At 48.1% G+C, this 12,883-nt stretch overlaps 1 protein-coding gene across 3 annotated transcripts in view; it reads left to right on the top strand.

The window, feature by feature from the left end:
• LOC146822550 (uncharacterized) overlaps positions 1–12,883 on the top strand; it is a 96,484-nt gene that overhangs the window by 28,816 nt on the left and 54,785 nt on the right. For all 3 annotated transcript variants that reach the window (XM_085613668.1, XM_085613670.1, XM_085613669.1), the window contains exon 4: positions 11,796–11,912. In XM_085613668.1, coding sequence (XP_085469794.1) covers positions 11,796–11,912 — 117 coding nt within the window. The remainder of the gene's footprint in view (positions 1–11,795; positions 11,913–12,883) is intronic.

Here is a 12,883-nt window from a genome sequence, read left to right on the forward strand (position 1 = left end):
GCAGGCCTGACCATGGCATGCACTTGCAGGCCTGACCCATGGCTTGAATTTAAGCAGTCTCAAAAGAGGAGAGAGAGACCCCAAAGACAAAGGAGAGGGGTACCAAATATGACCGTAGTCAAAAAACAGAGCCTCCTTGTCATTAATACAAAGCAATCAATACCTAACAGTCAACGTACCTTTCACACTGCAATGGCGATAATGGACAGCACAGATGTGGTCACAATAATTGAGAGAAAAAATTGTTACATCAAGATCATTTATTATCAATTTCATACATAAAAAAAGCTGTAAACACAGTATTATATATTGTCATATGGCTATTTAAGGAAGCAATGACAGTATAAACATATCAATACACAATAAAAAACATCATCATCAAAGAAAACAAAATATATCATAAAATGTAAGGTTAGGGACACCATAAAAAGGACAAAAATGGTCCTATTGACAGAGGAAAATCACCAAACCAACAATTCATTAATTGTGACCCTAGTCAACATTACTTCCCAATGATTATGTCACAAAGAATTATAATCACAGATTTTGTGTGGTTTCCTCGTATTAGAGCATCGACGCGTTTCGGTGGGCTATTAGTTCTCGGCCATCACCTTCATCAGGAAAGATTAACATAAAGTCCCAATTGTAGTTACATTAAAATCAACAGTCTGAAAAAAACATAACATAACAAATTTTTAGTCACTTATACAATCTATTTGTTCTCTCAATACATAGACACACATACGGCTGTCCAACAAATACACAATTGCACCAAGCAGATCAACAGCCATGCAAGTTTAGTATGCAGTTCTATTTGTGCTTATAGTAGAGACTCCCCTTCGTAATGCTATACAAGATCTTTGTTATTAGCATAAGGTGCTTATGCGAGTGCTACTGAGTCAAAAGTGTTTATACACAATATTTTAGAATGTTTTCTTGGAAACCCAAATTAGCTTAATTTTAGAAATGCCTACTACTTTGTCTATAAAATCTGTGGTGGCACTGAGTAAGAATCCTTACAAGAGCGTATTATCAATTTGGTATCCATACACTAAGCTTTAGCTTTAGTACCGTTACTTGTATTCTGTAACACATTGTGATTCATTTACATTTATAAAGGACCAGCTACCTTATTAATATAAGAGGCTGTATCCATGCAAGTATCACCACTGAGTCCTTCTCCCTCAATCGGCGGTTAAAATGAGTCAATCACGGTGGGTATATGAGAACCTAGTAAGTGAAGACATCACAAATTCCAATATTCAGTTTTAAACAAAGATCACACTATAAGGAAAGATTGTTTCCACTGAGAATTACCTTAGATGTATCTCCAACGAGTCTAAGAAGACTTCACGACACAAAAGATTCTTTAATTGGGTAATATCCTTATATCTCTCACGTAAACGGTTTAGCACCTATTTAATAAGAATGAATTCCAAGTTAGATTGATGCATTATCATATATGTTATAAGTAGGTCTTTGGCATACTAATTAGATCTCACAGGATTTTAATGGGAGATTCTTTTTATACAATTTCAAATTCCTAGTCCTAAAGAAACCGAACGCTTCTTGATTATTCAGAGCATTAGGCATTCATATATGGCTCTTTCATGGGTAATTTTATTACTACCCCAACTTAGTCAGAACCTACCATATTATCTAGGCTTAATGTGTCTCTCACTCCATAGGAATCCCTATCAATAATATCTAGTAGAATCTATCAGATACGCTTCACAGCGCTTGCTGTAAGAAAAAAAGTTTTTTTTCCCTTTTACCTTAGGCCGCTTTCTTTTATTTGTTCCCTGCTGCACCATCCAACGTTCATGAAAATTATATGTTCATGCTAGGGTTCAATGCGCGGTAACAGCACTACGGGGAAAACAGTTATGTTTCAGTTTGAATGGAAATATACCTTGCTATAGCAAAACAGATTTTAGCCCTTACTAAAAATTATAACTCAGGCTACCTCTCATCAAAACTGACCGCCGTCTTACTGTTATAATGCGTGCAAACAACCTTCTGTGCCAATACAGCCAAACTTAATTAGAACTCGAGGAGTACCTATACTATATGGCTCTTATCGAGAACATTACTTCCAAAATATCACATTGCCCACTCCGGCCAAACCTTCGTAACTGTCACCGCCATATTGGAGGTGTCAAAACAAGGATTCAAAGCCCTATATATTAAGCGGGCGCTTTTTTTTGGAAACACAAGCGCAAAGGAAGGACCAATAGACCTGCAAACGCCGCCGTTTAAGTGAAAAAGTTTTTTAACATTGCTCATTTACCTTTAAAAGATTCGCTCCCTGCTTCACCATCAAAAGTGGTTGAAATTTATATTAAAGCCAGGGTTTGGTGCAAAATAACGGCACTACGGAGAGAACAATAAAGTTTCAGTTCGAATCGAAATAATCTCTGCTTTAGTAAAACAGACTATCTCTCATCAAAGCTTACCTCCGTTCGCCTGTTACGGTGTATATAAACAGCCTTCTGTGCCAATACAGCTAAACTTCATTACAGCTCGAAGGCTATATATACGGTATGACTCTTGACGGAAACAGGTGAAAGTAAGAACACTGCTGAATTTAAGCAAGCCTGACCCGTGGCATGCACTTTAAGCAGGCCTGACCTGCGGCATGGACTTTAAGCAGGCCTGACCCATGGCATGCACTTTAAGCAGGCCTGACCTGCGGCATGGACTTTTAGCAGGCCTGATCAGTGGCATGCACTTTAAGCAGGCCTGACCCATGGCATGCACTTTAAGCAGGCCTGACCCATGGCATGTATTTAAGCAGGCCTGACCCGTGGCATGCACGTTAAGCAGGCCTGACCCTGGCATGCACTTTAAGCAGGCCTGACCCGTGGCATGCACTTTAAGCAGGCCTGAGCCATGGCATGAACTTTAAGCAGGTCTGACCAGCGGCATGCAATTTAAGCAGGTCTGACCCATGGCAAGCATTTAAGCAGGCCTGACCCGTGGCATGCACTTTAGGCAGGCCTGATCCATGGCATGCACTTTAAGCAGGCCTGACCTGTGGCATGCACTTTAAGCATGGCTGACCTGTGGCAAGCATTTTATGCAGACCTGACCCATGGCATGCATTTAAGCTGGCCTGATCCGCGTCATGCACTTTAAGGAGGGCTGACACGTGGCAAGCATTCTAGGCAGGCCTAAACCGTTGCATGCACTGTAAGCATGCCTGACCCATAGTATGCACCTTAAGCAGGCCTGACCCATGGCATGCATTTAAGCAGGCCTGATCCGTGGCATGCACATTAAGCAGGCCCGAACCATGGCATGCACTTTAAGCAGGCCTCACCTGCGGCATGCACTTTAAGCAGGCCTGAACCATGGCATGCATTTAAGCAGGCCTGACCCGGGGCAAGCATTTTAAACAGGCCTGCCCATGGCATGCACTTGCAGGCCTGACTCATGGCTTGCATTTAAGCAGGCCTGACCGGCGGCATGCACTTTAAGCAGGCCTGACCCATGGCATGCATTTAAGCAGGCCTGACCCATGGCATGCACTTTAAGAAGGCCTGACCCGCGGCATGCACTTTAAGCAGGGCTGACCCATGCCGTGCACTTGAAGCAGGCAGGCAATTACGTCAAGTCAGGGTCCGTGGAATTCTTTTCTCAACTTGGTGTCTGCTAGTTTGAGTATGGCTGACTTAGGTCCAGTGTCCAGGAAGGATGCTTCTCTTCCACTCTGGCCTTCTCGGGCAGCTTTAGAAAGTACTAGGCCCAGAGGCCTAGGGCCTGTGTAAGAATCTAGGGATGCAGCGAGGGGTCCGGTCCTGCATCTCAGCTGGGAATGGACAGTTCAAACCGTGAGTCGCTCTGCAAAGGCGGCCTTCTCACTGGGTCTTTCCTGTGCACCCTCAGGGATGCTGCTTCGAAAGGAATGCTTTTTCCAGCTCTAAGCCAGGCCCCTCAAAACAGTTCCTTATTTGATGAAGTTTATGTTCGAGGGCATATTCTGACCCTCTGGTGTGAAACCGCCAGACTGTACTTCAGCATTTCACAGACAGCAGCTTTAGCAGTTCCATCACAGTTTTAGGAGGACGGGGGGCTATAAGAACCCCCGTGCATTACACAGAGGGAGGCATGGACTGCACCATCGAGGGTCCCGTACAAAGGCAGTACCCGCAACCATGCATGCCCCCCATAGGCCAGCAGCAGACGGGGAGTGCTTTGGGCTGATGCCTCTAGGTGCTACATTTGGCTGGCTGGTGAGCATTGTTTGGGATCAGAGTTTACAAAGTGGAACATAAGCAGGGGAGAGGATGGAACACAGCAGAGAGGGTCAGCGGCATCCGACGGCGCCGGACGCTCACTCACAGCTCTTGCTGTCTGAGTGCGTTGTGTAGAGAGTGACTGACATGAGCAGGAATGTCAGCACTGCTCGGGACTCACTTGTGGCCCAATAGTCACTCTGTCGGTGTCTTGTGCAGTTCACACTGGGCTTTAGCTGAGGATGCAATGCAAGCCTCTCCCAGGCTGTCCTGGCCTCACCTCTTGATTCGACGTTTCACGCTCTGATCCTCAGTAAGGGGGGTTGGGGGGGCAGCACACCCAGTCTCAAATGTCATACTTATTAACACTTCATTACAACACGTTTGCCCATGGTCCTTCTGTGCAACAAGACATACCAGGATTATCACTGAAAAACCAGGACTGGAATAAAATAAGCACAAACGAGGGCATTAAAACCAGGAAATGACCCCATCAGATTTGCTGAATGCACTGCAGAACCTGAACATTTCCACGTTTGGCCTCTCTGGGTCGTGTCCTGCGGCGCAGGCTGTGGAATCCACACGTCAAAGTCCATTTACCCATCAAAGTGCCATCAGCCCCTTGTGAGAAAGTGGCTCTGTATATACTGTTCCCAAATAGGTACAGGGTGTACAGAGTCCACAGTCCCCAGAGGTTTGGCAGAGGCTAAAGTTAGATATAACCTTACTCTCTAAAGTGGTAGCTTGGTCGAGCAGTAAGGCAGTATCAGAGGACAGTGTAAAGCATTTGTTGTACACACTCAGTCAGCAAATGGTCTCACACACTCAAGAACTGAACTCTAGGCCAATGGTATATATATAAAAAAATATATGCTTGTTTTATTTTAGAACCAACAATAGGTATTAAAATATACTTTCTCAGAACGAGATGCTTTATATAATTACTTTTGCAATATGCAATTGACTTTTGTAAACAGTTACTCGTGGTTGCAATAGGCAACACAATTCTAAACACAATAATGCATTGAGTTCAATAGAAGTTTCAAGTTATTTGCCACAGATTACTTTTAGGATTACTTTTGGAATTCCAGGACTGGATCCTAGATACAGTCCTGGGTCAGTACTTGGAATCAAGTGATAAAAGTCGACTTAATTACTGTGATGATTTTTAGACAATATTTTGCTATTTTAAAAGTTGACACTTGGAAAATATTTCATAGAAAACAGTCAATGATTCCCTATGGAAGGAAATGCAAGTTGCAGGTATAGTAGGTTCTTGTTACTTTTGTAATCCAGTACTGGGTGCCTAGACTCAGTACTGGGACCTTTATCCAAAACAGGTAAGTAATTACGTTTTCAGATATTATACGATTTTTAAAGAATATTTAAAGATTGCAGAAATTGACAGAAGAAATTTCACAGAAAAACAGTCAATGATTTCCTATGGAAGAAAATTGGGTTACTGGTAAGTACAGTTGTTGGACCCGGCCTCGTGGCGTGGTCTTAACCCTCTTGGATTGTGCTCGTCCCCCGCACCGGCCTACACGGGCCGCCATTTCAGGCCGCCAGGGACCCCTCCTCCCTTCGAGGTCCCCCTTGGATTGTATCCGTTTTCCTACACCCGCCTCAGCGGCCCCCGTTTCCAGGCCGCACAGGGACCCCTCATCCCTTCGGGGTCCCCCCATGCTTGCTCCACGCACCAGCCCACGCAGCCCGGCTCCCTCCGGCCTCTGCCCCAGCGAAGCCCCGACATCGAGGCACCAAGATCTGGCCAGGGGGCACCGCATGGCCACTTCACCACTCCCGGAGGAGGAGAGTTTCGATGGGACCCCCACCGTCCCTCAACACCTAGGTGCGATCGTCCTCCGGCCTCCCCGGGCCTGGCGCCTCTCCCGTTGGGCGTCTGGCCTCTCCCAGCCCGGCCTCTCCGCCCCCCCCAGGCGCAAGGGTCCGGACATCAAAGGGCTCCAGACCTATATCTGGGGCAACCCCGCAATGGGACGGCAGTTGTATCCCGGAGTCAAGAGCCCTGCTGATGGAATCGTGGCTGACCCTACGGAGAAGAACTCTTGCTGACACTACCACGAGCCCTGCTGACTGCGTCGCGGCTCCACCTTATTGAGACAAGGAACCTCATGGAACATCGGAGCCCTGCTGACGCTGTCGCGGCCCAACCTCGCTGAAACCTCCACCAGAGCCCTGCTGACGTCGTCGCGGCTCGAGCTGAACTGAAACACCTTAAGAGCCCTGCTGACCTAGTCGCGGCTCAAGCTCCACGAACTGATCGCCAGAGCCCTGCTGACGCCGTCGCGGCTCGACCACTCCGAGACCCGGAGTCCCTCCAGCTTGAGGATCAAGAACTGGGCCAAGGTACCCTCGTACCCAGCTGCTACTAAAGACTGTCCCGCTACCCTGTCCCTACCAAATACTTTGAGACTCTTGCGGATCCCTCGATTCCCCCCTTGTATATATCGATAACCGTAACTTCCTAAATGCTGATAAAGAATTGCTCGTCTTGATAAGCCTCCTCGAGTCCTGTGTGGTGGTGTTACTGTGCTAGTACGGTATAGGAGAAGGACCTCTCCTAGGAGGCTTCTCAGCAGCGCTCGGCTACTTCGTACAGTGTGGGGGCCCCTCTGGGTGGTCTCTCCGACTCCCCCGAGGTCCGCCTTCCAACAACAGTTGTAAGTGTTTTTCAGAGTCAGTGCTGGGCACCAAGATCCAGCACTGGGAGCTCACCTAAGAGCAGGTGAGTATTTTCGTTTTTGTTACTCGGCTGATTTTTGGTGAATATTTTAAGATTTGAAAAGTCTACACTTAGAAGAAATTTCAGGAAAAAGCCAGTCAATGTTACCCTATGAAGAAAATTGAGTTATCGGTTTAAAGGTAAGTACTCGACTGGCAGAGTTAAGGTTCTGGGTATAGACTGTACCTACCTGACCTTGGGTCTCCCAGTGTCCAGTAGGTACAGTTGGTTCACCCTCAGCGGCTCTAGGGCGGCCGGGTGCAGAGAGAGTTAGGCCCAATGTTATCCTATGAGAGGTAGTGGGGCCTTGGTTGGTGGCTGCTGACTAGCAGGCCACGCAGCTGTGGGAGCTGGGCTCCTGGTCACTTACTCAGGGCAAGTGGGGAAGTAGATAGGTGTAGAGATTGCACTGCCAGGGCCTCTCGGGCGGCTGGGTGTAGGGTGCTTTTGAGCCTTCGGGTGCTCAATTGATTTCAATGGGAAATCTCCGGTTTAGAAAAAGACTGCAAGCTCGGGGATGAGGATTCTTGAGGTGCCACCACCACTTCGAGAGGTAAGTTGGGTAGTTGGGGGACAGGTAGGTACCCTGGGATTGGGCACAGGGGGCCACGGGGCGCCGGGTGCAGGGGTACCTTTTGGTGTCGGGAAATCTTACCCTCTGTTGATTGCGGTTGGGGGGGCACCTGGTTCTGAGGCTGCAGGCTTCTTCAGGAGTGTCGAGGGAGGTCCTTGGGTGCCGGACTCGGGGTCACAGTCGCCGTGGGGTTGTCCTCGTGGTCTTTGTTCACTCCGGCACCGGCCAGGCTTGGCTGGTGCAGAGTGTGCAGGGTTCGCGGTTCCGGGCTGCTGCCAGGGATTAGAAGTAGACTTTGAGTAGAGCCTCTACTCATGGGAGTCCCAGGGGTTTAGAGTTCAAAGGTAGCCAGGTCCTCCGGGGTTTGTGAGGTTGCTGGCCACAAGAGATGCCGGGTTGGAGCAGGAGCAGGTTCGAGGGTCGACAGGCCGGTAGGGCTGGCGCCAAAGCAGTGGGTGTCTTCCTCTTCTTAGCAGCTGCAGGGCAGGTCTTCTTTCTTCTTGCTCTTCTTCGGATTTTGGAAACTGGGGAAAGAAGGTTCAGGGTGCCCCTAAATACTAGATTTAGGGGCGTTACAGGTAGGTGAAGGGCAGGGATCAATGGGTCACTGTCCTGGCATGGTTACACCCCCCTATCCTGCCTCTCTCCTGTGGGAGCGGGGCAGTAGCCTAATCCTGATTGGGCAGGGCTTCTCATCTTCAAGATGGCGAGAGCCCGGAGATGTGCTTCACCTCGCTTCCCCCACCTGAGGGGTGGGGTTGGCAGTCTGGCACATCCCCTGTCCTTATTTGGGGTTTCCGGCCAAGCTTCCCGCAAGAGTGGGGGGTTGCAGTGGCCTGGGGAAGCTCACAGAGGCGGCATGCCTTTGAAGCTTCCCCCTGCCCATCCTGGGGGAGGAGATTTAGCACCTCGCCCAGAATGTGCATTGGTGCAGGCCCAGGAGAGCAGGGCCTCTCCTACCCAGGGGTCCAGCAACATGTCTGCTGTGTGGCAGCCTAGGCAGCCTCAGAACAGACGTGGATTGTAGGTTAGTGTTATAATGAAGAATACGCTACACACCAGGTAAGTTGATGCAGCCTTTATTCACTGACCATCCGCTCTCACAACAATGAAAGACTTCACCTGAACATTCCAAGGTGAGCTCCCTAGGGTCATACCATATACTAGAAGGGGAGGGGGGGGTTTGGAACATACCAACTCACTATAAGTATTTCAAGATTATAACAGTTAGGTTTTAGGGGGCATCAGTGTGGGTTTAATGTGCTGAGAAGTTTGATACCAAACTTCTCAGTCTTCAGTGTTGCCATTATGGTGCTGTGGAGTTAGTGTTTGACGAGCTCTCAGCACCATGTACTCTTAAATGACAGCACTTCACTTACAGTGCCCAGAAATGGACCTGGGTACTGTAGGGGCACAGGGCTCCTGCTCCTGTGCCCACACCATTGGCATAGGGCACCCAGCTAGAGGGGTGGCTGATGTATGCCATGGCAGTGTAGGTGATGGGCATGGCACACAGGGATGTGTGCCATGTCGACTCTTTGTTTTGTCTTGCACCCAGACACCCAGCCTGCAAGGGCAGTGTGTGTGTGTGTAAGGGTACATGGCCTCTAAGGGTGGCACAATGAGTGTTGCAGCCCTTGGAGGCCTTCCCTGGTCACAAGGCCCTGGGTACCTAGGGTACCATTTACCAGGGGCTGTCATATGGCCAAGGATTGCCAATTTGGGTTTTGGGTTTTTTAGGGAAGGAACATAGGCCCTGGGCTCCTGATTGGCAGAAGTCCAGGGTACACTCAGTCAAAGTACATTCAGCAATTCAGCAAAAAGTGGGGGCAACCATGCAAGAAAGATGGCACTTTCTCACACCCCTTGGTTCTCGGAGGCCCTACGATTAGATAAACAAGCATGTAGAAGGCAGGAAAGAAGATGGAGGAAAAACTATGAAGCATCAGAAAAAGATCTTTACAAAGTCATACTGGCAGATTACAAGAAAAAGTTAATTGCTGAAAAGAGCCAGTACTTTACGATGCAAATTGAAAAGGTCGGTACTACCAGTAAGGAACATTTTGAGACGATAAAAAAACCTAACTTCAGTCCCCAAGGATGACACCGGCAATTCAAATTTTTGTAACACTCTTGCTCACTTCTTTAAATCCAAGGTGGGCCAAATATATGACCAATTTGCCAAGCACGAATCAATCAGCATTGACACAGTACAAGTAGCTACAGGCAAAGTGTTGTTTTTAGATTTCTCCACGGCCTCCTCCGATCTAATAGCTACACTTCTCTCCACAACCAAATCAGGATCCCCAGACGGTCCCTGTCCCCCTAGGATCCTTCGAAGCATCAGTCATATTATTATTCCACTGCTAACTAATATGTTCAATCTGATCCTATCACAAGGGCTCTTTCCTTCGATATGGAAGCAGACATGCATATTGCATCTTTTTAAAAAAGCGAATTAGGACATACCTGATCCAGCCAACTCCCGTCCACTCGCAAGGCTCCCACTTCCCGCACATTTTTTTGAGAAACTGTTAAATACTGAGCTCTCCACCTCCATTGCAGAGAATGAAATCTTGGACCAGAGTCAGTTTGTTTTCAGAGCTGGTCATAGTACCGAGATGGCTTTAATAAAAACTACTGAGGAAATCCGTAAGACACTAGATGGTGGAGGGTCAGCAGCCCTTGTTCTCCTCGACCTGTCCGCAGCATTTGATACCGTGGACCATACGCTTTTGGTCGAACGCTTAAAAGCCATCGGGAGAGGAGGAAGGGCCCTCTGCCTTTTAACTTCATTCCTTTCGGATCAAACTCAATCTGTGCAATTGGGCAATTTCAAATCTGCACCTTTCATCTTGCCTTGTGGGCGCCTCAGGGGTCTTCGTTAGCCCTACGCTTTTTAATATATATGTTTCCGAATTAGCTTCCTCGATTAGAAGCTTTGATTTAATTCCCACCTCTTATGCCGACGACACTCAGTTGGTTATTTCAGCAGTGCACATCAACTACTCCATCAAACCTCATGACTGTATGGTCACCCTGAGTGACTGGATGGGTAGGCACTGCTTGAAGTTGAACTCAGGAAAAACTGAGGTGGTGTTATTTGGAAACCTTTCCCCTCAGTGGTCACCAGTTTGGTGGCCAGACACCCCGGGCCCTGCTCCTACACCAGTAGCCAAGGCAAAGAATGTGGGGGTCATCACAGATGAAAAACTCAACCTGAAGTCCCAGGTTTCTAAGGTGGTTTCTTCCTCTTTCCTCACTATCAGAACTGTACGTAAAATTCTGCCTTTTATCCCCATAAAGACAAGAAAAACAGTACTGACCTCCCTGGTCTTATCCACATTGGATCACTCTAATGGATTGTATATTAACTTACAATCCAATTTACTTAGAAGGTTGCAGGCAGTACAAAATGCCGCGGCTAGACTGGTCTTGAATGTTCCTAAGTACCAGTCTATCCGAGCAGGCATTCAGGGATTGCACTGGCTACCAGTTGGTCAGCGGGTCAAGTTTAAGGCTCTCTGCACTGCGCACAAGGCATTGCACAGAGAAGGACCACAGTTTCTTTTGGACCTTTTCAGCTGGTTCTCTCCCAACAGATCGCTTTGTTCAGCTAATGCCTACCTGATGCCCACCCCTAAAATCAAAAGAACTAATTGGGGGGTACGGAGTTTCAGTTACAACACTATAAAGGAATGGAACGCCCTTCCACTCTCCCTTAGGAAGACTTCATCCCTGCTTGAGTTCAGGAAACTGCTCAAGACATGGCTCTTTAGCAACTAGCTTTTCCTGACACAGCATGGCAGATCATGAGCGCCTAGACACCTCCGGGTAGTAGTACGCATAATAAATTGTTCTAACATAACATAAAACAACAAAGGTACCGGGCTAGTGACGCACGGAGCTCAGGGGCGCTAGGGGCAGCTCTTGGGGTACAGCCTGCAGCAGAGACAGGTCTCCAGCCCCCCCGATGACACTGTACCGAGGAACCTTACCCAGGTAGTAGACATCTGTACAGGTCTCAAAAGGGCCGTACCGGGGTGTCTGGGGGGACGATTGAACTGTGGTAACTTACGCTGTGGGTTGTAGTGGAGTATCTGGTGTCAGGGCATTGGTCAGTACTGTACTCTAGTGCCTAGTGGTGAGGACTGTACTGGAGTCTGAATTTGAACCCTTGTGTTTGATTTGAAACCTTGTATTTGGTTTGAACCCTTGTGTGCTTTTTCATTGGCAGGGTCTCCAATTCCAGTTCCTGATATTGTACTAAGACTGGAGGAAGTCAAGGCTGCAGAAGGAGAAGAGCGTCTCCTCAAACGTCAGAAGCCCGCAGTGGTCTCTATTCCCTGTGCAGGTGAGCTGAAGCCCTGGGCAACCGTACAGGGGCACTAGAAACTGTAAATAGTTACAACCAGTCCATCTTATTTCATGCGGGCACGAGTCAGAGGCCTGTGCTTGGCTGATGCGTTCATGTACAACATGCAGCTGGTAGTGTGAGCCAGGGGCGTGAGTCAAAGGCCTGTGCATGGCTGATGCGTTCATGTACAACATGCAGCTGATAGTGTGAGCCAGGGTCGTGAGTCAAAGGCCTGTGCATGGCTGATGCGTTCATGTACAACATGCAGCTGATAGTGTGAGCCAGGGTCGTGAGTCAAAGGCCTGTGCATGGCTGATGCGTTCATGTACAACATGCAGCTGATAGTGTGAGCCAGGGGCGTGAGTCAAAGGCCTGTGCATGGCTGTTGCGTTCATGTACAACATGCAGCTGATAGTGTGAGCCAGGGGCGTGAGTCAAAGGCCTGTGCATGGCTGATGCGTTCATGTACAACATGCAGCTGATCTTGAGAGCTCTACTCTAATAAAAGAGAGGTCTGGTGAGAGAGACAGAGTGAACCTGATTCGGGTTCCACTATGAAGAAAAGTTCCCCATATTTCTTTATTTATCAGTTCTGTATTAGGTTTGTAAATTAGTGTTCGAGGCATGTGTGCTGTAGTTACACATGCTTTGCATTCTCCTGCCATCTATTGTGGGGTCCAGATGTTTGCAAGTTGTTCTTCCTCAAAGAAGTCTTTCCAGTCATGAGGAAAGTGACTCCTCCTTTCGGTGATAGTGTGCATGGGCATCGACTCCATTGTTAGATTGTGTTTTTCTGCCATGGTTTGGACGTGTATTGCTGCAGTCCGGTTTGAAACCGTTCTTCGGGTTCCCCTCAGAGCGGAATCCTCTCTACCCTCGACGTTATTGTTTCGTGCGCGTTCCCTGCTCTCCGCGTATCGAATTGGTCAACAGATTCTCCATCTTCAATCGAAAACTTTGTGGGCGGC

This window comes from Triturus cristatus, chromosome 6 (genome assembly GCF_964204655.1).
Source record: "Triturus cristatus chromosome 6, aTriCri1.1, whole genome shotgun sequence".
Classification (NCBI taxonomy): domain Eukaryota; kingdom Metazoa; phylum Chordata; class Amphibia; order Caudata; family Salamandridae; genus Triturus; species Triturus cristatus.